The sequence below is a fragment of the Bos grunniens genome, chromosome 13 (genome assembly GCF_055505025.1).
Source record: "Bos grunniens cultivar Pamir isolate PY7600 chromosome 13, Bosgru_T2T1.0, whole genome shotgun sequence".
Taxonomy (NCBI): Eukaryota; Metazoa; Chordata; class Mammalia; order Artiodactyla; family Bovidae; genus Bos; species Bos grunniens.
In genome coordinates, this window is record NC_141177.1 from 51,781,827 (window position 1) to 51,808,214 (window position 26,388).

Below are 26,388 nucleotides of genomic sequence, written 5' to 3' on the forward strand. Positions count from 1 at the left end.
TTTTATCCTTGCCCCATCCAGGGCCAGTTAGAATGGAATGAGATAAAGATAAAGATACCTTGTGAATGAGGTATCTTCTCTCTGAAAGTCAATATGGCAAAATTCTCTTCTGCATTTCCCCTCCTCATCTCTATTTTGGATTTCTTAATCTTAATCCTTGACTCATTTGTATCCTTATCCTTCACAGAGCAAAACTCGCTTCCTGTTGTGATGCTGTTCAAAACTTCATTGTTTCTCAAAACAACACTCCCATTGGGACCAACATGACGTATGAGGTGGAAAGTAAAAGCAAAATCCAAATTAAAGAAAACATTTTTGATATGTTGCCAGTGGTGAGTGAAAATTTCTTGTGGTTTCTTTGTGTCACCATTTAGGGTGAACATTGTCTCAGATGAAGTAATAACATAAAAATGGAGGAGCTGATTCATTAAAATGCCACACTCTGATGTGTAAGATACGTACGGCGGTCCATTTTCAGCAGGCAGTTTTGAATCCTTGTGGCTCTGCAAGGAATGGTATTTGTATCTTAAATAATAAACTCTTCTAGACCTTGAGTCTTCATGACTCATCCTAGTATGAGATGAAGTATTGGGCTTTCTGCATAGTAATTACCAGGACTTGGGGAGATAACCATTTTTTACCTGGTTCTTCCACTTGTCAGTTTTGGTGCCTAACTCAGTTTTTTCACAGAGAACTGCAGGTTTATGTGACTAATCTTTGGGAAGTAAATACATTAGAATTCCTGGTTAGTAAACATTGCTTCCACTAGACAGGGATTTTTTTTTTTAAATTTTAAAATTTAAGATGAATTTAGTTTGTGGGAAGCAATCTGAGAAAGATTTAAAATATATGTAATTAAGAAACTCAAATTGACAAAGATGATCATAAAAACAAATGGTGAAAGTGATATAGTTAGATATGAAGGAAGGACAGATAAAAATGAAAAATATAACAATGAAATCAATAGTAGAAAAGATAATTTTTATCCTTTTTTTCTCAGTCAGGGATTTTTATCCAGTGTGTTCACTGATACATCCCAAGTTCCTAGAACATTTCCCAGTGCATAGATGCATTCACTGTATTTTCATTTATTAAACTAAGTAATGATACATTATCATTACAATATAAATCCAAACTTGGGGGAAATTTTTCTCATGAAGAATATCCCACTGCTAATAAACTGTACTTTCAGACATCTTTTTATGATTTCATGAAAAGCAGTTAGGCCACATCAGTGGTCAAAATGGGATCACTTTATATATGCAGTTTACCAACTGTAGAATATTCAGTTCTTACAATTAATTCCATTATGTTGGTCATTTGACTTCTTTTGACTGTTTTATTGTTATGGAAGTTGTTCCAGTTTTTTTCAAAAAAGATTACAATTAAAGGGAAGTATAATTTTCTGGGAACGAACAAAATCAATATAAAGTGTTAGAGAAAAAATATTGCACATTTTCTGGAAGGGAATGGGGACCAATTCATACAGCATTCTGAAAATCCCCTCATGATTAATTGAAATTACTAATAGCTAAAATGATAGCAACTAAAGATGGCTCAGTGGTCAAGAATCTGTCTGCAGTACAGAAGACCCAGGTTTGATCCCTGGGTCAGGAAGATCCCCTGGAGAAGGGAATGGCAAACCACTCCAGTATTCTTGCCTGGAGAATTCCATGGACAGAGGAGCCTAGAGGGCTACAGTCTTTGGGGTCACAAAGAGTCAGACACGATTGAGTGACTGACACTTTCACTTTCAAAGAATATTTATATCCCTTATCAGAGAAGGCCTTGGGGAGGTCCACAGAGAGCAACTCTTTCACCCATGCCATTTTTTCTAGTGTTTTCCTTGCTTCAGGCTGGCCAGAACAGAGGAACAGCAGGTATTTTTTGCTTCTAATTGGCACCTTGAAAAGAATAATTTAACATAAGCTTGATAATTCTGGATGAGATTAACAACAGCATCCATTTTCCAAATTGATGCTGACTTTTAAAACTGGGGTGAGGAAATTCTGAAGTTAATACAGTAACAACTGCAAAGTGAACTCACTTTTCCGTGTTTCTTCAACATCCCGTCCATGGACACAGCATCCAAAGTGCTTTCCGCACTCCCACCTTGCTGTGTTCTGCCGGGCACACAGTGAGCAAATCGCAGTGTTAGATGCTTTTGGGGAAATGTTGTAAAGTCACTTTCTCCAAAAACTCTGCCAAGTAACTTGAAAAGAAACAACAAAGTTGGTTTTCTTTCTTTCTTTTTTTTTTTTGTTTCTCCACTTCATGTTATTTTACTTACTTTTGGTCACACTGCAAAGTCATGCAGGATCTCAGTTCCCTGACCAGGGATCAAACTCATGCCCCACTACAGTGGAAATAACCACTGGACCACCAGGGAAGTCCCCAAAGTTGGTTGACAATCAGAATGAGCAACAAGCAGACTGTTGAGTTGCCCAAAGTTGCATTTTATTAGGAGGTTTAAGGGACATTGGAATTTTCATTTACTTAATCTCTTACTGAACATGAGATCTCAAAACATATGGGTTTTTTCTTCCTAGTTGACCAAGAAACCAGAGAAAAATATTCATTATATTAAGTGCTTAATTGGAGATAGGTTCCTCTCAGTAATCTCTTCTATTGTACCATAAAGAGCCTATTTACATTCCACCCTATCTGTAAAGTTCAGAATTTACTGTGTATTGTTTAGTAAACACTGTCTGAAAACAGCTGTTAATAGAAGTTCACTGACTTGCAATAATCAGAGGTATATGAGAACCATTCATTAAAGAGCCAGGCATTCTGCTGGGCATCAAAGCCATCAGGGAAATAAGGCACATCATTTTTAAAAAATTTATGTTAATTAATTGTTTGACCATGCCAAGCAGCATGTGGCATCTTAGTTCCCCAACCAGGGACTGAACCCACCCTGCAATGAAAGTGTGGGTTCTTAACCACTGAACCATCAGGGAAGTCCCAAGGCACATGCTTAAGTTAACCTTTATCCCTTGAATGAGAGCATCTGTAAGATGACAGTGGACTATGAAACAGACTGCCTGGGTGTGAATCCCAGCTCTGCTGCTGTCTAGCCATTACTTAAACTCGTGCCTCCATCTTCTTGTCTGTAAAATGCTCACAAGGCTGTTGTATGGATTCTATGTATCAAGTTACAACTCAGGAAAGTGCTTTTCCCATAAGAAGCACAATATGATTTTTCATTTTTAGGGACAATCCACATGTGCTGAAACATAGTTCTCATCACTTGTTTGGCATCTCCCAATTCAGCATCAGGAGCACAGGGCAGTCAGGTGACTCAGGGTCTGTAGGGCAGCTCAGAAGCACACTGGTCCTGGGGTGTGCTTGTACACTGGACAGGAGGGTTCCCTGACAGCAGCAGTGTAGATACCCCCATTGTGGTGATTATAATTTACCACTGGTTTAACAACCAGCTGACAAAATTCCTGAGTATTTACCAGTTGGTTCCCATAAGCTGGGACAACTGGGTTCCAACATGACATTGGGGGTTATACCCAGATGGCCACTGAGCCAGCAGTCATTCACTGAGAAGTGATGTTCGGGGGTGGGGGTGGGGGGTGTGTGTGTGGGGTGTGGGGGGTGTGTGTGGGGTGTGGGGGGTGGGGGGGGAGCTAAGATGGCAGAGGAGTAGGACGGGGAGAACACTTTCTCCCCCACAAATTCATCAAAAGAACATTTAAACGCCGAGTAAATTCCACAAAACAACTTCTGAATGCCAGCAGAGGACATCAGGCACCCAGAAAAGCAACCCAAGTCTTCGAAAGGAGGTAGAAAAAATATAAAAGACAAAAAAAAAAGAGACAAAAGAGGGAGGGACGGAGTTCTGTCCTGGGAAGGGAGTCTTAGAAAGAGAGAAGTTTCCAAACACCAGGAAACCTTCTCACTGCCGAATCTGTGCCAAGCTTTGGAAGCACAGAGGGCAATATAACAGGGAGGAAAATTAAATAAACAATTAAAACCTGCAGATTGTGAGCCCTACGGTAACTCCCCCAGCGGAGAAGCAGCGCAGACACCTGCACACGCCATTGGCAAGCGGGGGCTGGGCAGGGAGGCGCGGCGCGGGCTGCATCACTCAGAGTAAGGATCTGGCCTGAATACCCCGAGCGCTATCTGAGAGAAATAATTTGGGCTAGCAAACCAGACTGTGGGATATCTACCACGCGAAAAGTCAGCCCTAACCTAAGATACTGCCAGGCCCACGCACAGAACAAAGGACTGAACAGAGATAGCCGGCTGCAGACCATCCCCCTCCGGTGACAGGCAGCCAGAGCCGGAAGTGGGCAATCGCAGCCCCAGTGAGACATTACCTATAAAACTGTAAGCAAGCTTCTTTGCTAACTAAAACTTCTTGGGGCTCTGGACGGTCAACATCCACCTGAGAATGTGCACCGGTTGTACACCTAGATAACCGAGCAGCGGGGAGGCCATAAGTCGCAGCAATCGCACTGGCCAAACACCTCATCAGCTGAGCTGCTCGGACCTGGGAAGGGCATAAAACGCAGGCCCAACCGAGTCTGCACCTCTGAGGACTACCCGAGTGCCTGAACCTGAGCAGCTTGGACCTGGGAGGTGCTAGCAGCCCAGGGCTGGCCACGGATGGTTCCCGGAGGAGCAACCTAGAGCCTGAGCAGTGTGGTTAGGAAGGCTACACGCGCCGTGAGCAGGGGCAGATCCAGTGTGGCTGAGGCACTGCGAGCACATGCCAGTGTTATTTGTTTGCAGCGTCCTTCCCTCCCCACAGTGCGACTGAACAAGTGAGCACCGCCCCCCCCCCCAAAAAAAAATAAGTGTCCACCACCCATCCCCTTTGTGTCAGGGCAGAAACCAGACACTGAAGAGACCAACAAACAGAAGAACCTATAACAGAGGGAACCGCCTTGGAAACTACAGGCAATAGATTAAAACCCTGTGGTTAGTACCGACTACATAGGAAGGGGTCTATAGATCTTGAGAAATATAAATCGGATCAAGGAACTAGCCGAAAATGAACTGACCCCACAATACTCACAACAAAACCAGAGAAAGTCCTAGATATATTTTTACTATGTTTATGATCAGTCTTTCTTTTTTTTTTTTTAATTAAAAAAAATTTTTAAGTCCTCTATTATTCCTTTAATTTTCACTTTTATAACCTACTACTACTTTGAAAAAAAAAAAAAGACCCTATTTTTTTTAAAGCAAACTTCATATATATATTTTTTATAATTTTTGTGACCTTGTTTGTTTGTTTTTTTTTTCTTTTCTTTAACATTTGATTTTTGAAATTCCAAACTCTACTCTAGATTTTTAATTTATGCTTTTTGGTATTTGTTATCAATTTTGTTCCTATATTTTCTTTATAATTTTTGTGACTTTGTTTTTGTTGGGTTTTTTTTCTCTCTCTTTCTTTTTCTTCTTCTTTTTTTTAACATTATATTTTTGAAATTCCAAACTCTACTCTAGATTTTTAACTTTTGCTTTTTGGTATTTGTTATCAATTTTGTACCTATATTTTCTTTATAATTTTTGCAACTTTGTTTGTTTTTGTTTGTTTGTTTTTTCTCTTTTTCTTTTCCTTCTTCTTTTCTTTAACATTGTATTTTTGAAATTCCAAACTCTACTCTAGATTTTTAATTTTTGCTTTTATGTATTTGTTACCAATTTTGTACCTTTAAGAACCCAATCTTCAGTACCCATTTTTCACTAGGGAGCGAGATTACTGGCTTGACTGCTCTCTTTCCCTTTGGACTCTCCTTTGTCTCCACTGGGTCGCCTGTGTCTCCTCCCTAACCCCTCTCTACTCTACCCAACTCTGTGAATTTCTGTGTGTTCCAGATGGTGGAGAACACTTAAGGAACTGATTACTGGCTGGATCTGTCTCCCTCCTTTTCATTTCCCCCTTTTATCCTCCTGGCCACCTCTGTCTCCTTCCTCCTTCTTCTCTTCTCTGTATAACTCCGTGAACACCTCTGAGCAATCCAGTTGTGGCGTGCACATAAGGAAGTGATTACTGGCTAGCCCACTCTCTCCTCTATTGATTCCACCTCATCTCATTCAGGTCACCCCTAACTCCCTCCTCCCTCTTCTCTTCTCCATGTAACGCTGTGAACCTCTCTGGGTGACCCTCATGGTGGAGAAACTTTTCATCTTTAACGTAGATGTTTTATCAATGGTGCTGTATAGAAGGAGAAGTTTTGAAACTACTGTAATAATAAGACCGATAACTGGAAGCAGGAGGCTTAAGTCCAAACCCTGACTCCAGGGAACTCCTGACTCCAGGGATCATTAATTGACAGGAGCTAATCAAACGCCTCCATACCTACACTGAAACCAAGCACCACACAAGAGCCAACAAGTTCCAGGGCAAGACATACCAAGCAAATTCTCCAGCAACACAGGAACACAGCCCTGAGCTCCAAGATACAGGCTGCCCAAAGTCACCCCAAAACCATAGACATCTCATAACTCACTACTGGACATTTCATTGCACTCCAGAGAGAAGAAATACAGCTCCACCCACCAGAACACCTACACAAGCTTCCCTAACCAAGAAACCTTGACAAGCCACCTGTACAAACCCACACACAGCAAGGAAACGCCATAATAAAGAGAACTCCACAAACTGCCAGAATACAGAAAGGACACCCCAAACTCAGCAATTTAAACAAGATGAAGAGACAGAGGAATACCCAGCAGATAAAGGAACGGGATAAATGCCCACCAAACCAAACAAAAGAGGAAGAGATAGGGAATCTACCTGATAAAGAATTCCGAATAATGATAGTGAAATTGATCCAAAATCTTGAAATCAAATGGAATCACAGATAAATAGCCTGGAGACAAGGATTGAGAAGATGCAAGAAAGGTTTAACAAAGACCTAGAAGAAATAAAAAAGAGTCAATATATAATGAATAATGCAATAAATGAAATAAAAAACACTCTGGAGGCAACAAATAGTAGAATAACAGAGGCAGAAGATAGGATTAGTGAATTAGAAGATAGAATGGTAGAAATAAATGAATCAGAGAGGAAAAAAGAAAAATGAATTAAAAGAAATGAGGACAATCTCAGAGACCTCCAGGACAATATTAAACGCTACAGCATTCGAATCATAGGGGTCCCAGAAGAAGAAGACAAAAAGAAAGACCATGAGAAAATACTTGAGGAGATAATAGTTGAAAACTTCCCTAAAATGGGGAAGGAAATAATCACTCAAGTCCAAGAAACCCAGAGAGTCCCAAACAGGATAAACCCAAGGCGAAACACCCCAAGACACATATTAATCAAATTAACAAAGATCAAGCACAAAGAACAAATATTAAAAGCAGCAAGGGAAAAACAACAAATAACACACAAGGGAATTCCCATAAGGATAACAGCTGATCTTTCAATAGAAACTCTTCAAGCCAGGAGGGAATGGCAAGACATATTTAAAGTGATGAAAGAAAATAACCTACAGCCCAGATTATTGTACCCAGCAAGGATCTCATTCAAATATGAAGGAGAAATCAAAAGCTTTACAGACAAGCAAAAGCTGAGAGAATTCAGCACCACCAAACCAGCTCTCCAACAAATACTAAAGGATATTCTCTAGACAGGAAACACAAAAAGGGTGTATAAATTTGAACCCAAAACAATAAAGTAAATGGCAACGGGATCATACTTATCAATAATCACCTTAAACGTAAATGGGTTGAATGCCCCAACCAAAAGGCAAAGACTGGCTGAATGGATACTAAAACAAGACCCCTACATACGCTGTCTACAAGAGACCCACATCAAAACAGGGGACACATACAGATTGAAAGTGAAGGGCTGGAAAAAGATTTTCCATGCAAATAGGGACCAAAAAAAAGCAGGAGTAGCAATACTCATATCAGATAAAATAGACTTTAAAACAAAGGCTGTGAAAAACAAAGACGGTCACTACATAATGATCAAAGGATCAATCCAAGAAGAAGATATAACAATTATCAATATATATGCACCCAAGACGGGAGCACTGCAATATGTAAGACAAATGCTAACAAGTATGAAAGGAGAAATTAACAATAACACAATAATAGTGGGAGACTTTAATACCCCACTCACCTATGGATAGATCAACTAAACAGAAAATTAACAAGGAAACACAAACTTTAAACAATACAATAGACCAGTTAGACTTAATTGATATCTATAGGACATTTCATCCCAAAACAATGAATTTCACCTTTTTCTCAAGCGCACATGGAACCTTCTCCAGGATAGATCACATCCTGGGCCATAAATCCAGCCTTGGTAAATTCAAAAAAATAGAAATCATTCCAAGCATCTTTTCTGACCACAATGCAGTAAGATTAGATTTCAATTACAGGAGAAAAACTATTAAAAATTCCAACATATGGAGGCTGAACAACACGCTGCTGAATAACCAACAAATCACAGAAGAAATCAAAAAAGAAATCAAAATCTGCATAGAAACGAATGAAAATGAAAACACAACAATCCAAAACCTGTGGGACACTGTAAAAGCAGTCCTAAGGGGAAAGTTCATAGCAATACAGGCATACCTCAAGAAACAAGAAAAGAGTCAAATAAATAACCTAACTCTACACCTAAAGCAACTAGAAAAGGAAGAGATGAAAAACCCCAGGGTTAGTAGAAGGAAAGAAATCTTAAAAATTAGGGCAGAAATAAATGCAAAAGAAACAAAAGAGACTTAGAAAAAATCAACAAAGCCAAAAGCTCGTTCTTTGAAAGGATAAATAAAATTGACAAACCATTAGCCAGACTCATCAAGAAACAAAGGGAGAAAAATCAAATCAATAAAATTAGAAATGAAAATGGAGAGATCACAACAGACAACACAGAAATACAAAGGATCATAAGAGACTACTATCAACAATTATATGCCAATAAAATGGACAACATGGAAGAAATGGACAAATTCTTAGAAAAGTACAACTTTCCAAAACTGGACCAGGAAGAAATAGAAAATCTTAACAGACCCATCACAAGCACGGAAATTGAAACTGTAATCAAAAATCTTCCAGCAAACAAAAGCCCAGGTCCAGACGGCTTCACAGCTGAATTCTACCAAAAATTTAGAGAAGAGCTAACACCTATCCTGCTCAAACTCTTCCAGAAAATTGCAGAGGAAGGTAAACTTCCAAACTCATTCTATGAGGCCACCATCACCCTAATACCAAAACCTGACAAAGATGCCACAAAAAAAGAAAACTACAGGCCAATATCACTGATGAACATAGATGCAAAAATCCTTAACAAAATTCTAGCAATCAGAATCCAACAACACATTAAAAAGATCATACACCATGACCAAGTGGGCTTTATCCCAGGGATGCAAGGATTCTTCAATATCCGCAAATCAATCAATGTAATACACCACATTAACAAATTGAAAAATAAAAATATGATTATCTCAATAGATGCAGAGAAAGCCTTTGACAAAACTCAACATCCATTTATGATAAAAACTCTCCAGAAAGCAGGATTAGAAGGAACATACCTCAACATAATAAAAGCTATATATGACAAACCCACAGCAAACATTATCCTCAGTGGTGAAAAATTGAAAGCATTTCCTCTAAAGTCAGGAACAAGACAAGGGTGCCCACTTTCACCATTACTATTCAACATAGTTTTGGAAGTTTTGGCCACAGCAATCAGAGCAGAAAAAGAAATAAAAGGAATCCAAATTGGAAAAGAAGAAGTAAAACTCTTACTGTTTGCAGATGACATGATCCTCTACATAGAAAACCCTAAAGACTCCACCAGAAAATTACTAGAACTAATCAATGATTATAGTAAAGTTGCAGGACATAAAATCAACACACAGAAATCCCTTGCATTCCTATAATAATAATGAGAAATAATTCCTTTGTTGTGCAGAAGCTTTTAAGTTTAATTAGGTCCCATTTGTTTATTTTTGCTTTTATTTCCAATATTCTGGGAGGTGGGTCATAGAGGATCCTGCTGTGATCTATGTCGGAGAGTGTTTTGCCTATGTTCTCCTCTAGGAGTTTTATAGTTTCTGGTCTTATGTTCAGATCTTTAATCCATTTTGAGTTTATTTTTGTGTATGGTGTTATATGAGAATAATAAAAATAATGAGAAATAACACTAATAATGAGAAAACTGAAAGAGAAATTAAGGAAACAATTCCATTCACCATTGCAACGGAAAGAATAAAATACTTAGGAATATATCTACCTAAAGAAACTAAAGACCTATATATAGAAAACTATAAAACACTGGTGAAAGAAATCAAAGAGGACACTAATAGATGGAGAAATATACCATGTTCATGGATTGGAAGAATCAATATAGTGAAAATGAGTATACTACCCAAAGCAATTTATAGATTCAATGCAATCCCTATCAAGCTACCAACGGTATTCTTCACAGAGTTAGAACAAATGATTTCACAATTTGTATGGAAATACAAAAAACCTCGAATAGCCAAAGCTATTTTGAGAAAGAAGAATGGAACTGGAGGAATCAACCTACCTGACTTCAGGCTCTACTACAAAGCCACAATTATCAAGACAGTATGGTACTGGCACAAAGACAGAAATATAGATCAATGGAACAAAATAGAAAGCCCAGAGATAAATGCATGCACATATGGACACCTTATCTTTGACAAAGGAGGCAAGAATATACAATGGATTAAAGACAATCTCTTTAACAAGTGGTGCTGGGGAAACTGGTCAACCACTTGTAAAAGAATGAAACTAGAGCACTTTCTAACACCATACACAAAAATAAACTCAAAATGGATTAAAGATCTGAACATAAGACCAGAAACTATAAAACTCCTAGAGGAGAACATAGGCAAAACACTCTCCGACATAGATCACAGCAGGATCCTCTATGACCCACCTCCCAGAATATTGGAAATAAAAGCAAAAATAAACAAATGGGACCTAATTAAACTTAAAAGCTTCTGCACAACAAAGGAAACTATAAGCAAGGTGAAAAGACAGCCTTCAGAATGGGAGAAAATAATAGCAAATGAAGCAACTGACAAACAGCTAATCTCAAAAATATATAAGCAACTCCTACAGCTCAATTCCAGAAAAATAAATGACCCAATCAAAAAATGGGCCAAAGAACTAAATAGACATTTCTCCAAAGAAGACATACAGATGGCTAACCAACACATGAAAAGATGCTCAACATCACTCATCAGAGAAATGCAAATCAAAACCACTATGAGGTACCATTTCACGCCAGTCAGAATGACTGCAATCCAAAAGTCTACAAGCAATAAATGCTGGAGAGGGTGTGGAGAAAAGGGAACCCTCTTACACTGTTGGTGGGAATGCAAACTAGTATAGCCACTATGGAGAACAGTGTGGAGATTCCTTAAGAAACTGGAAATAGAACTGCCCTATGATCCAGCAATCCCACTGCTGGGCATACACACTGAGGAAACCAGAATTGAAAGAGACACGTGTACCCCAATGTTCATCGCAGCACTGTTTATAATAGCCAGGACATGGAAGCAACCTAGATGTCCATCAGCAGATGAATGGATAAGAAAGCTGTGGTACATATACACAATGGAGTATTACTCAGCCATTAAAAAGAATACATTTGAATCAGTTCTAATGAGGTGCATGAAACTGGAGCCTATTATACAGAGTGAAGTAAGCCAGAAAGAAAAACACCAATACAGTATACTAACGCATATATATGGAATTTAGAAAAACGGTATACGAGACAGGAAAAGAGACACTGATGTATAGAACAGTCTTTTGGACTCTGTGGGAGAGGGAGAGGGAGAGGGTGGGATGATTTGGCAGAATGGCATTGAAATACGTATAATATCATATATGGAATGAGTCGCCAGTCCAGGTTCGATGCACGATACTGGATGCTTGGGGCTGGTGCACTGGGACGACCCAGAGGGAAGGTATGGGGAGGGAGGAGGGAGGAGGGTTCAGGATGGGGAACACATGTATACCTGTGGCGGATTCATTTCGATATTTGGCAAAACCAATACAATAGTGTCAAGTTTAAAAATAAAATAAATAAAAAGAGAGAATAACACGCACACACACAAAAAAAGAAGAAGTGAATTTTGAGAGAGAAAAAAAAAAAGAGAAGTGATGTTCCTCTGGGCAAGTGCAGTGAAAGATGGAGGGAGGGGGGGATGAAAAGTAATAAATATACTCCCTGCCCCTTAAGTACCTACGTTCACATTCTAGAGACAAAACATGTGAATCAGGACCTTGTATTGTGGAAGTCTGTGCTGACATCCTTGCTTCTGATTAAGGTCACCATGACTTCCAGAAAAGTGACCGGCAAAGGCCAACAACACTGTCCAACTGACCAGTTATTTTCAGACTGTGAAGGATTTGGTCATAGTGAAGGGTCTTTGGGGATTGGCTAGTTGGATCCTTGAAGGAAACAAAAATGATTCTGGTCTTGGAAATGAATTGGAAGTAAATCAGCACAGAGTGACTAGGCTTCCTCAAAGCACTGTGGCTGATCATTTATGGAGACAGCAGGCGTAAATTTCCTGTCATCACTGAGCCTGAAGATCTCACTATTTAAGAAGCACAGAGAACTTTTGCTAAATTAACTGTTAATTTTATGGCCAAGAATAGAGAATTTAATGCAACTTTATAATTGCTTTATTTTTGGCTGAAAATGGTCCTGTTTGTCGGAAAGACCCATGTGAAATTTTGTCATCCTCAATTTATTTACTTAGTTATGGGATGTAAAAAACATTAAAGTACATTTTAAAAGCAAATGTATTATATTTAGTATTTTTACATTAAATTGTATATGATATGCTATGTATTCCTCTCAAGAAAGATGAAACTTAGGTTTACGGGATTTCTTTTTCTTTCTTTTTTTAAAATTTTATTTATTTATTATTTTTGGCTGTGCTGTGTATCTTCATCGTTTCACCCTGGCTTTCTCTAGTTACGGCAAGTGGGGCTACTCTCTAGTTGTGATGCACGGGCTTCCCGTTGCGGTGGCTTGTCTTGTGCAGCACAGGCTCTGGGCACACAGGCTTCAGTCATTAGAGTTCACAGGCTCCAGAGGGTGCAGGCTTCAGTAGCTGTGGTGCACAGGCTTAGTTACTCCATGACAAGTGGAATCTTCCCAGATCAGGGATCGAAGCTGTATCCCCTGCATTGGCAGGCAGTTTCTTAACCACTAGACCACCAGGGAAGTCCTACAGGATATCTTATGATTAGTCAGAAGTTGATTAACATGCTAGGGTATTGCTTCTTATTCTTTTTCTTTCCTTAGTATATGTAAAACTTCAGCTACTTGAATTAAGCTGACAATGTTTATGGTTCTAAAACTAAAGATATTTATGGCAGTTTTTCCCTTTCTGTTGATAGTTTCAGCCTTTTGTGGGATACTCTTTTAATCAGTGTGCAGTGGTTGGAAACGGGGGAATTTTAAATCAGTCTCTCTGTGGAGCTGAAATCGATAAAGCTGACTTCGTTTTTAGGTAAGTACTATCAAATTGTTTTTTTTTTTTTTAAATCCAAGATCAGTTCAATATTTTAAAGGAATAGTCTAAAGATACTCTGTTTAAATTTTGATCTTTGAAATTTATTGCTTAAGCCTACAATTTATCTGGTTTGTTTTCTGAAGTGTTAAATGGATCATGAGTTCCTTTGAATGTTGATACCAGAAGGATAAAACTGCTATGCTTACTAAACTTTCCAGAAACCCTGTATGAAATCATGGTGAAAGAGGATCTTCACTGAAGGACTTGTCAGAGACTTCAGTGTATCAAGGATAACTTTTTTTTTCTTAAACAGCATTTCAAGAAAACTTTGTTTTCAGGTAATACTTATGAAAATGCTGACTTAGATTTTGTATAGCATAAATAAACATCATTGTTTATTTAGATTTCTAAATAAACATCATTGTTTATTTCTAAATAAACATCTAAATAAACTTTGTTTAGTTAGATTTCTAAATAAACATCATTGTTTATTTAGATTTCTAAATAAACATCATTGTTTATTTAGATTTCTGGCCTGAAATTTAAGTGGGGGAAAATGTGGCTTGTAAAATTCTGATCTTTTAAAATGTTTATATCTCAGTACAAGCTAGCTTGCCAAAAACAGAAGCAAAAGTGGTTTCTATGTGTTTCTGAACTAATAAGACAAAGCAGAGAGCATCTCCACTTTCAGAACATGATGGAAAGATGATTCATCCTTGTGAGGATGGATTTCAATTGAAATGTACCTTTTCATAAAGTTGAAATCTGTTTCTTCCTATTTCATGAGCAATGATTGCATGCATCTGAGGAAGATCCTTTGATCTTTATTGATTTAATGCTGCCCTTTTTATTAGCACATGAAAAGGAAATACAGTTTTGGATCAGGAGCTCCCCCTCACTTTAATCTCATTTAGAATTTTATGCTGAAAGTAATGACAGAACAACAGACCTGGCAGTCCAACAAGTATTGTGTTCCTCATGATGAATGTGGAAATGGTGAATACCTGCATGATTTAGCCATTTTGCTAAAGTACTCAGTATGGAAAAGCCAGGGGGGAAAATAAATAATTCTTCTCATAATAGACTTGTTATAGACTGAAAATTCCCAAAACATCTGGGGTGAATATTATGCCTAAATATCCATTTTACTTTATAACACGTATAAGAAATACAAGTTTAGGTTTAACAAGCAGAAAAAACAACAACAACTCAACAGCTACTTAATTTATAACTCTGAAATAAATGTATATATTCTAGATTCTGCATTTGCTGATGCCAGGTATTTTTCTGAATAGAAATACTTTTTTTTTTTAATTTTTTCAGAATATAAATACTAACTTCAATACTTTTGAAGTTAGCCTTCCAAACATAAAGGTCAGATGGGGGCTATACATAGTTGATGTCATTAAAATTCATTTAATGTTTAAGCCTATATCGATTTTGGCCATACATGTTTTATAGTTTATAAAACCATCTGGAAACTGCTTGTGATTTTTCATTTCAGAAGATTGGGAGCTGTCAATTAAAAGTGTAAGGAACAAGAATAGGTGTTGAGTGGCTTCACTGTACTTTATATATGCAATACACAATATTTCCCCTATGGGTCTCCAGTGATATCATATTGGAAATCATTGTTGAGTCTTCAAAAGGATATGAAGTAGTTATGTTCTGAAAAGTAGATTTGTTACAGGAAGTCCACTAATGAAGATATTTCTGTGGCCTGTTATCTATGATTAATATTTGTTTTTTCCAAAGTGCCATCTTTGTTTTAGGATGTATCTTTTTTTATCAGTGAGGGAAGTACATGTTTCATTTATTCATATATTTCACAGAGGATGAAATAGATTATTTTAACCTCAGGAGCATTACAGAACACAGTCAAGTTTAAACAGCTTTCCTCAGAGATGCTCCCTTTGTATGTATAGCTTTAAGGAAATGGTCTACTTGAAATTCTGTAAATGATACTTAGGGAGTCGTAACCAACTTTCCCTTTTTTTGTGACAAGAATATGCTTACTCAAAATTACAATTCTTAATTTGTTTTCCAATTTAAAAACCAATTAGTACTCAAAAGAGGATGAGAACATCAATATGAAAGCATCATTATAAGAACATTAGAGCTTTATTTATTAACAGCTTAATTTGGTGGAAAAACTATCCATATGGGAATCAGGAAATCTTTAATTTTTTATATACTCTTTGCTTCTGGCAGACATTATAACCATAATGACAATGCCTCAATTTTTAAAAATTTGTAAACTGACAATAATACCTAACAGAAGCCAAATATATTAAGAAAAGGTGGCAAGAATACACAGAAGAACTATACTAAAGAGATCTTAATGACCCAGATAACCCCAATGGTGTGATCACTCACCTAGAACCAGATATCCTGGAGTCCGAATCAGATGGGCCTTAGGAGACACCACTGTGAACAAAGCTAGTGGAGGTGATGGAATTCCTATATCAAATCCTAAAAGATGATGCTGTGAAAGTGCTGTACTCAATGTGGCAACAAATTTGGAAAACTCAGCAGTGGCCACAGGACTGGGAAAGGTCAGTTTTCATTCCAATCCCAAAGAAAGGCAATGCCAAAGAATATTCAAACAACTGCATAGTTGCACTCATCTTACATGCTAGCAAAGTAATGCTCAAAATTCTCCAAGCAGGGCTTCAACAGTACATGAACTGAGAACTTCCAGATGTTCAAGCTGGGTTTAGAAAAGGCAGAGGAACCAGAGATCAAATTGCCAACCTCCGTTGGGTTTTTGAAAAAGCAAGAGAGTTCCACAAAAACATCTACTTGTGCTTTATTGACTATGCAAAAGCCTTTAACTGTGTGAATCACAACTGAAAAATTCTTAAAGATATGGGAATACCAGACCACCTTACCTGCCTCCTGAGAAATCTGTATATAGGTCAAGAAGCAACAATTAAACGTTGTACAACAAACTGGTTCCAAATTGGGAAAGGAGTATGTAACAGCTGTATATTGTCAACCTGTTTATTTAACTTATGCGCAGAGTACATCGTGCACAATGCCAGGCTGAATGAAGCAAAAGCTGGAATCAAGATTGCGGAGGGAAATGTCAATAACTTCAGATATGCAGATGCCACCACCCTGATGGCAGAAAGTGAAGAGGAATTGAGGAGTCTTTTGATGAAAGTGAAAGAGGAGAGTGAAAAACCTGGCTTAAAACTCAACATTCAAAAAAACTAAGATCATGGCATCCAGTCCCATCACTTCATGGCAAATAGATGGGTATCAATGGAAATAGTGAGAGATTTTATTTTCTTGGGCTCCAAAATCACTGCAGATGGTGACTGCAGCCATGAAATTAAAAGACACTTGCTCCTTGGAAGAAAAGCTATGACCAACCTAGAGAGCATATTAAAAAGCAGAGACATTATTTTGCCAACAGAGGTCTATCTAGTCAAAGTTACAGTTTTTCTAGTAGTCATGTATGGATGTGAGATCTGGACCATAAAGAAAGCTGAGTGCTGAAGAATTGATGCTTTTGAACTGTGGTGTTGGAGAAGACTTTTGAGAGTCCCTTGGACCGCAAGGAGATCAAACCAGTCAATCCTAAAGGAAATCAGTCCTGAATATTCATTGGAAGGACTGATGCTGAAGCTGAAGCCCCAATACTTTGGCCACCTGATGTGAAGAACTGACTCATTGGAAAAGACTCTGATGCTGGGGAAGATTGAAGGCAGGAGAAGGGGACAGCAGAAAATGAGATGGTTGGATGGCATCACTGACTCAATGGACAAGAGTTTGAGCAAGCTCCAGGAGTTGGTGATGCACAGGGAAGCCTGGCATGCTGTGGTCCATGGGGTCACAGAGTCAGACACAAATGAGTAACTGAACTGAACTGACCACCATAGGAATCTAATTAATATAAATAATTTAAATAAAAGGATTGTGAACTCTTCAAATGCTAGGCAAGGTGTAATTGTCACTTCTAGTTTTGTCACTGAAAGCATTTATCAGATTCTTACGTTTTATCCAATGTTGAAATGCCAACTAAGAGTTTGTTGCTGTTGTTGTGTAGTCGCTAAGTCATGTCCAACTCTTTTGCAACCCCATAGACTATAGCCTGCCAGGCTATAGGATTTTCCAGCAAGAATATTGGAGTAGGTTGCCATTTTCTTCTCCAAGGGGTCTTCCCAACCCAGGATCGAACCCGTGTCTAAATTCTGTACTTATTAAGTATTTTCGATGGAAATCAGATGAATTCTGAGACTCTATTTACAGCAGTAATTTTCTCCAATAAAATGAGAATGGTCACATGCATATGTGTGGATGTACTTTTTTTTGAAAGTTATATTTTGAGAATATTTTTTCTTCCAAATTTCAGGTGTAATCTCCCCCCAACCACAGGAAATGTTACCAATGATGTTGGGACTAAAACCAACCTGGTGACTCTAAATCCCAGTATTATAAAGCTAAGGTAAGTCCCTCCAAGTTACATAACTGTTCAAGACCACTTTTTTATTATTTAACCTATTTCTTAGTCTAAGCCCCAGTCTTGCTGCTGAGACTGTCTGGAATGGCTTTGTAAGGAAAATACATAAGAATATATTAGTAATTTAGGTTGGGCTCATGAGAGGTATGTCCAGTTGCACTTCTAATGTCATAAGTCAAGGGTTGCTAATCAAATTAGAACTTACTTATCTCTTCATGTTTTTCACGAGTACTGAAGTTTTTAAAAAATTATTTCCTTTCAGAATTTAAATGTTACTATTTTGTCTTGATAAAACTTTCTTGAAAAAACTTAGTCTACTTAGAAGCTTCAGAGAGTAAGCCTTAGGAGAACCTGACAAAATTGTCAGGGCACTTTGGGCAGTTTATTACTAAAAAATAATTCCCATATTTTATTTTCCACAATGTCACTACTATGAAATATTGGCTGTTCAGTAAAAATCCCATTAAAAGTGAAAGTGTTAGTTTCTCAGTCGTGTCTGACTCTTTGCGACGCCATGGACTTCTGTCCATGGGATTCTCCAGGCAAGAATACTGGAGTGGGTAGCCATTCCCTTCATCAGGGGATGTTTCTGATCCAGGGGTCAAACCCGGGTCTCCTGCATTGCAGGCAGATTCTTTACTGTCTGAGCCACCAGGGAAGCCCCAAAATCCTATACTTAGTTTTATTCAGTTGTTTTCATCCAAAGTGATTAATAATTGTTGTTAGTAGAATATATCCCTCAAATAGTTCTAGTATGACTTAAGAGAATATAACATATTATACCTGTCTCCCCAGAGTTTATTTTCTGAACACATGCACTTAGGTATACCAGTGTATTTACTGAGGCATTATTTAAATGAAACACATAGAACTATCACAGTCCACGGAGGAAATTTAAAATGCATATGTGTGTGTGTGTGTGTGTGCATATAGATATTTTAAGTTTTCTAAAGCAGAGATCCCCAGCCTCTGGGATCTAATGCCTAATGATCTGAGGTGGAACTGATATAATAATAATAGAAATAAAGTACACAATAAAGATACTGCACTTGAATCATTCCCAAACCACCCCCACCCCCCAGTTCATGGAAAAATTATCTTCTGTGAAACCAGTCCCTGGTGCCAAAAAGGTTGGGGACTGCTGTTTTAAAGGAAATTGTTATTTTATAATAATATGTATACTTGAATATAGCTCAATGAATTTTTTTAAATGTATAGATATTTTAAGAGTGTGCTGTGTTTGAGAAAATGTATCAGTATGATACATTTGGAAGGTGTTTCAGCATTAAAAACCAACTTCAGAAAAAAATTACTGAGTTTGAAGATAAAATAATTTTTAAAAATGTATTTCCAGCAAGCATATTGTTCTGTAAGAAGGTAGAAATGAAAGAATAGATATGCCTATTCTATTGAAAGAGATGAAAGAAAAGAAAGAAATGAAGACCTAACCCTTGATATTTATCATACAAGATGCTTGCTGCTGCTGCTGCTACTAAGTCGCTTCAGTCATGTCTGACTCTGTGCGACCCCATAGACGGTAGCCCACCAGGCTCCCCTGTCCCTGGGACTCTCCAGGCAAGAACACTGGAGTGGGTTGCCATTTCCTTCTCCAATGCATGAAAGTGAAAAGTGAAGGTGAAGTCGCTCAGTCGTGTCCGACTCTTGGCGACCCCATGGACTGCAGCCCACCAGGCTCCTCTGTCCATGGGATTTTCCAGGCAAGAGTACTGGAGTGGGGTGCCATTGCCTTCTCCTATACAAGATGTTTACTTAACCTGAATTTCTCTGAATCTTCAGTTTGTCTCTTTTATATACAGTGACATAACTGGTTCTGTTTTTTGGTCAGTGGTATGTTACCCAAACTGTTCCTTTGATGATTATTGTTAAAATCACAATGTTTTAAAAATTTGGCAGATATGGGAACTTAAAGGAAAAGAAAGCAATATTTCTGGAGGACGTTGCAGCCTATGGAGATGCTTTCGTCCTTCTGCCTGCGTTTTCCTTCAGGGCCAATACCGCGGCCTCTTTTAAAGTGTACTACACACTGAAGGAATCTAAAGCAAGACAAAAGGTTTTATTTTTCCATCCCAAGTACCTGAAAAACCTTGCACTCTTCTGGAGGACTAAAGGTGTGACCGAGTATCGCCTGTCCTCCGGCTTGATGATCACAAGTGTGGCAGTCGAGCTGTGTGAGAACGTGAAGCTGTATGGATTCTGGCCCTTCTCTAGAACTGGAGAGAACATGCCTGTCAGCCATCACTACTACGACAATAAGTTACCTAAACGCGGTTTCCATGAGATGCCCAAAGAGTATAGCCAAATTCTCCAGCTTCATGTGAAAGGCATCCTCAAGTTACAGTTTAGCAAATGTGAAACAGCCTGAACCAAATGCCTTTAAATGGGCATCATGTTCACATAATGCAGTTGGTGAGTAACTATTCCCAAACGCCGAGAGAGATGGTTGTAGTGTTTCATAGGAAGAGTCCCAAAAGTTGGTTGGCTCCATGCTCCACACTACGTGTGCAACCTTAGCAACTCATTTAATTGTTCTAATCGTCAGTTTCTCTTCCTGTAAAATGGGCATCATGATATCTAACTCATGTTAGGAAAATGTGATAATCTATGAAATCTTTTGGCAAGTATTTGGTGTGAGGTAGGGACTCTAAGAATATTTCTTTGTTGATGTTTACCATTTTCACCCTCACCAGACATAATAAAAGGTAGGATGTCTTGAAGACTCTTTTTGGAGAGAACAGCTGAGTTGCCAAATATCCACTGGAATTCTTTCTCTGGCAGGAACCTCTATTATCCATAAAATCATTCCCGCCTTTCTTCCTAATTTAAAAAGTACATATAAGAAAATTGTTTACTTAAACAAAAAGCCTTTCATTATTCAGGAACGAATGCCTTATGCTTCTAATTACAGTCACTTGTGTCTTGAGCCACACTGATGTAGTGGTTGGATTTAGGCCAATTCTTTTCCTCTTTTACATTTAAAAATCACTCTTTTACATACCTATATTTACTACTTCAAGGGCAGTTACAATTTTTCATACCTGTTGTCTTGTCTGTGGAAAACAGCTGCTTCATGCCGACCCTTTCCCAAACTCTGTGAGAGAAATATAAAAATGACTTAAGGCCTGCAGGAAGGAAGAGATGTGTGTTTCATAAACACATTGATGTGCATTTTGTAAACACATTGTGCTCAATGTTCACAAAAGCTTTGAGGAGACAGTACTGTGAGGAATGAAACAAGAATGATTCAATCGATTTCAATGAAATCTATTTCAGAGAAGAGGTGGTTTCTGAATTAAACCTAGTGAAGGAGGAAGGCTTCACCAAATGAAGACGAATCTAGGTAGAGGAAACTTGATAGGAGAGAAAGCAGTCCCCTTGATTCCAGTTGAAGTTATCTGAGGGTAAATCATGGTCTTTACCTACAAACTTCCACGTGGTGATGGGATATATAGCCCATGGGGGTGGTGGGTTGGACCTACATCTGTGAAATGGAAATAATACCAAGCTGAATGATTTCATAGGAAAGTCGTAAAAACTAATGCCCAGAGAAACTTAATTCTCAGCAAGGAAAGCTGTACATTTACATGAGAACTAAGACTAATCATTTAAACACCAATATAAAATAAAGCTTAAGGAGACATTGAATAGCTTAGGTTATGGTGTTATACATGTTGATGTAGTTCATCCCTGCAGCTATTGAATAAGTAAGTTATTTGACTTAAATAAGTAATAACGTGCACACTTTCCTACTCATTTTTGTACCAGTGTGAGAAGAGCAGAAATAGGAGCAGAGCAGAGTGGACAGCGTGACAAATTCATTATGAATATAATTCTGAATTCTTAACTTAGCCAGATTATTGTTTTATTCAACATTCACTTGTAAGAACACTCTGCTACCAACTGCTTATTTTGCAAAACTAATCTTTAATTTTTAGTTTGATTGTAGTTGACTTTTGTGATACTTTTCTTAATTCACATTCTCATTTGTTCTTTATAGCAAATGAAACCTATTACCTCCATAAATTGGTTTAAAAGTTCATATATAAATATTTTCTAAAAGAACCATGCTTTTAGTTGCATAGAGTCTAATTCATGTATCTTTTTGTAGCAATGAATAAATGACTGTTTTCTACTGCTTCTAATGAGTTTAATTAGTTTTTAAAAATCTGCTAGCAGGATTGATAATGTCTCTATCATGTTATTAGCAGTGATTATGAAAAATAGATCAGAACACTCTAGTATTTTATAGTTTAGTAAAATGTTTCCCTCAAAATGTTTTCTGCCGGGTAGAAACTTCAACTTTGCATTTTGATGACACTGAAAATACATGATGAGTAAAAATAATAGAATATACTGAAATAAATCGTTAAGTATATGACATGGATAATTTGTAAGTTATTTTAATAAAAATCACTTATGATTAGGACATTTAGAGCTTACTTAAGTTTTTCCTATGTAACTTCCTATTTTAACTTTGGATGTTTTGTCTAGAATATCAAAATAGAATTTTCAGTGTCACTGATAAGAATTTTGGAAATACTCAAAATAGTGTGAAGGTAAGGAGTATTGTCCCAAAGATACCCATGTTTGAGTAAAATGTCAGTAGAAAAACTTTTAAGTTGTAGAAGACATGGTATGTCTTTTGCCATGAACACAACCAAAGTTGGTTTCTTGTTTCACATTTGTATTAACGTTTGCGTTGCCAGCCTCAAAGCATGTTGGCGTTTTACAGCTATCCTACCTAGATTTACATTAGCCAAAATTGAGGTCTCAAACAACATGTGTGTTGTTTGTATTGATTCCTGAGTTGGTCTGAGTTGTTGTGAAATCATAAGAGCTTGTAGTTTCCTGCCCTTGTCTGAAACTCTCTTTACTTCTCTAGTGTCCTCAGAGTTGTAGAGAAATAAATGGGGTGGGAGGATGGAGTTCACGTGACATTATCAAAATTCATGTTCTGTTATACTTTTGTTGTTATTGTTCAGGCGCTAAGTCGTTTCTGACTATTCTCCTGCATTGGTAGGCAGGTTCTTTACCACTGAGCCACTAGCGAAACCCCTTATTATACTTTAGAAAGTTTAAAAAATCTGTTTTGGAACAGTAGGACGTTACTGGAGCATCACAGTGGAACACATAGAAGATCGTCGTCTGCCAGGAAATGTTATCATGTAATCTATCAGCTGTGTGAATTGGAAATCATAAGTAACAATTTTTGTTCTGTAATGGTGAGCTATTATACATGTTTCACCAAGATCCAAACTAAAAGAGTACCTCCAAACTCCATTCTGTAGATTTAGTGATTCACCAAGCCTGACATGACACTCTCAAGAAATCTCTGGATGTAATGAGCACTTGTTAGGTGAGTGACCTTCTGCTTTTAAATTTCAGGTACATCCATAGGCATGGAAAACAAAGTCAGTACTGGTGCTAGCCATTACCAAACCTTAGTTAGGACTCCAACTCATAATACTACCTGCTACCAGTTTCTAAGGGAAATACTGGCTTGGTTGATTTCATTTTCTACTTGTTGTTTAGCATCATGTGGCAATGTAAACGAATAATAAGAGCCCAAAATAATTTCTATCAAAATCCAAGGGTAAAGGCAGAAATATTTATTTAAGCATATAAGAATGCTGTATGGTCCCTTGGAAGGATTCCATGAATAACTGCATGGAATTAAATTTTACACAATGTAATAGTCCTTGAAGTCTCTGCTGTTTTTTTCCTACTAACAAAAGGCAAGATAGATCATGACTTTCATGAAAGAAGATTTCCTTCTGCATATAAATTCCAACCCAGTAAATATGTGGGCACTCAGCCAGGTAATCAACCAAGGACATTTTTTTTTGAGGACTTACTATGTGTAGAATACTGGAGTAAGCCATAAATCAAACCTGTTTGGGGCAAGATTTTTCCTTGCTTACAAAAAAATTTACCAGTTAAATACTATATTGTGTCAAGTACCTTAAATCATCCCATACATTTCAGAAAGCTTTGGGAAATTTGGAAAGTTTTGTGTAACAGGTATAAATAGCTACTACAGAAGGATAATTATAATGCAATGTATTAGCACAGTTATGACAGTAAAAACATCACATGCAGCACGACATGGAGACGCACTGTTCTGCTATGAAGCCTTGAAGGAATTGCAGGAATTCACAATATCGGAAGCACTGGACCTAATTAGACTATTTCTTTCTTTATTCTTGATTTTTAAAAATCCAATTGGAGCCACTGCATGAGTTCAGGGTTTACTCTCTGCATGTGGCTTCAGAAGGTTGACTCCAGAGTGAGCAGTCACCATTATCCTCCCGAAGATGGATGGCCAGGAATATTTTTCTTGCCCATCTCATCTGGGTCATCACTCTTCCAAGAGCATTCTTCTTTTTATATATATAAAAAAGTGAGTGATATATGATAGAAAAACATCACTTTATATAATGGAGAAAAGATCAACTCTTCAGCAGATGGTGATATGGAAAAAAGACAAATTTCTATAATACATTGCACTGTAGACAAAGCTGGACTCTAGGTACATTAAAGAGGGTTTAAAAAGGAAAAATTGCAAAGCTAATAGAGCAAAATGTAGGTAAGGGGCTGTTCTCTTTAAACATAACCCCAAAAGAATTTTTAATTAAGTTAAGAAATGATGACTATGGCTGTGTTAAAATGAAGAATTTCTAGTCAGTGAACAACACCTTAAACAAAGCTCATAGGCAGTGACAGACCAGCATAGCTTTTAGCAATGTGTAAAATTAATGATATTAATATAGAAACATTCTAGGAACTACAAATCAACAAATAAAAGATGAGAAGCTCAATACAAAAATGAATAAAGAATAAGAATGTGCTCTACAAAGAGAAAAGCTGAGCAGCTAATAATGGAAAGTGATGCTCAAACTTACTAATATCTGAGAAATCAAAATAAAAATGAGGTCTATTTATTGTATTGCTAAGAATTTGTAAGATCATTAATTCAACCAGTTTGGAAAGCAGTCTCAAAGTACTGAGGTAGTAAAATTATTTATTTGTCCTATGGCCCAGCAGTCCCACCTTTCACATCTGTGACTCAGAGAACTTCCTTTGTAGGTCCACAAGGAGACAAGTGTTAAGGTATTTATTTCAGGGACTTCCCTGGCGATCCAGTGGCTGAGACTCTGCCCTGCCAATGCAGGGGACCTGGGTTCAATCCCTGGTCAGGGAACGAGATCCCATGTGCTGCAACTAAGACCCAGTGCAGCCAAATACTTTAAAAAACAGTATCAGAAACATAAAAGATATTTTTTAAAGATACTTATTTCAATATTGTTTGCAGTAGCAGGAAGTTGATCTCCCAGGTATCCTTCTCTAAGGGAGTACATGAGTTAATTTTGATAAATACATAGTATGGAATACAATGCTGTCAATTAGAAGCAACTTACTGATGTGTATAGAACTAGGATAAATCCTTACAATACAGCATAAAGGGGAAAATAAAAGTTATAGCACAATGCCATTAAAATATGTATTAGAGCACATACACATATATATATTACATATACACATACATATATATGTACATGGAGAAGGCAATGACACCCTACTCCAGTACTCTTGCCTGGAAAATTCCATGGACGGAGGAGCCTGGTAGGCTGCAGTCCATGGGGTCGCCAAGAGTCGGACACAACTGAGCGACTTCACTTTCACTTTTCACTTTCATGCATTGGAGAAGGAAATGGCAACCCACTCCATTGTTCTTGCCTGGAGAATCCCAGGGACAGGGGAGCCTGGTGGGCTGCCGTCTATGGGGTCGCACAGAGTCGGACACGACTGAAGTGACTTAGCAGCAGGAGCATATATGTACATGCATATTCAAAGACATATATTAAATGCTAGAAGAGTGCCTAATTAGGAGGGGGAAATGGGACTGGATTTAGGGATAAAATGGGAAATAAAGGGATAAAATGAATAAAAAATACAAGGAAAGGACCTCGCAGGGACAGCAGCTACCAAGTAGGCCATAAATGAAGAGCCTGATTAACAGCTCACAATCCAAGGCAAAATTAAAGTAACACAGAATGAATAGCATATTAATTTAAAAAGAGTAAAAGTTCTAAAATAGCGTAACATATTTTCTCCTTTGTTCCAAGAGGGAGAGGACAGACATCCTGTGGTAGAAAAATAGTAGTGCTAAGGAGGTATGTTTTACAGAAGGGGAAAGTGAAAGTGAAAGTTGCTTAGTCCTGTCCGATTTTTTGCGAGCCCATGGACTGTAGCCCACCACTAGGCTCCTCTGTCCATGGAATTCTCCACTCAAGAATACTGGAGTGGGTTGCCATTTCTTTCTCCAGGGGTTTTTCCCAACCCAGGGTTTGAACCTGGGTCTCCTGCATTGCAGGCAGATTCTTTACCATCTGAGCTACCACAGAAGGGGAG

The 26,388-nt window shown here is 37.8% G+C and overlaps 1 protein-coding gene across 1 annotated transcript in view; it reads left to right on the forward strand.

Moving 5' to 3' along the window:
• ST8SIA6 (ST8 alpha-N-acetyl-neuraminide alpha-2,8-sialyltransferase 6) overlaps positions 1–22,113 on the forward strand; it is a 159,426-nt gene extending 137,313 nt beyond the window's left edge. The window contains exons 5-8 of the mRNA XM_086334166.1: positions 188–332; positions 13,375–13,487; positions 17,851–17,943; positions 19,873–22,113. Coding sequence (XP_086190292.1) covers positions 188–332; positions 13,375–13,487; positions 17,851–17,943; positions 19,873–20,341 — 820 coding nt within the window. The 3' untranslated portion in view covers positions 20,342–22,113. The remainder of the gene's footprint in view (positions 1–187; positions 333–13,374; positions 13,488–17,850; positions 17,944–19,872) is intronic.
• The last annotated feature ends 4,275 nt before the right edge of the window (positions 22,114–26,388 follow it).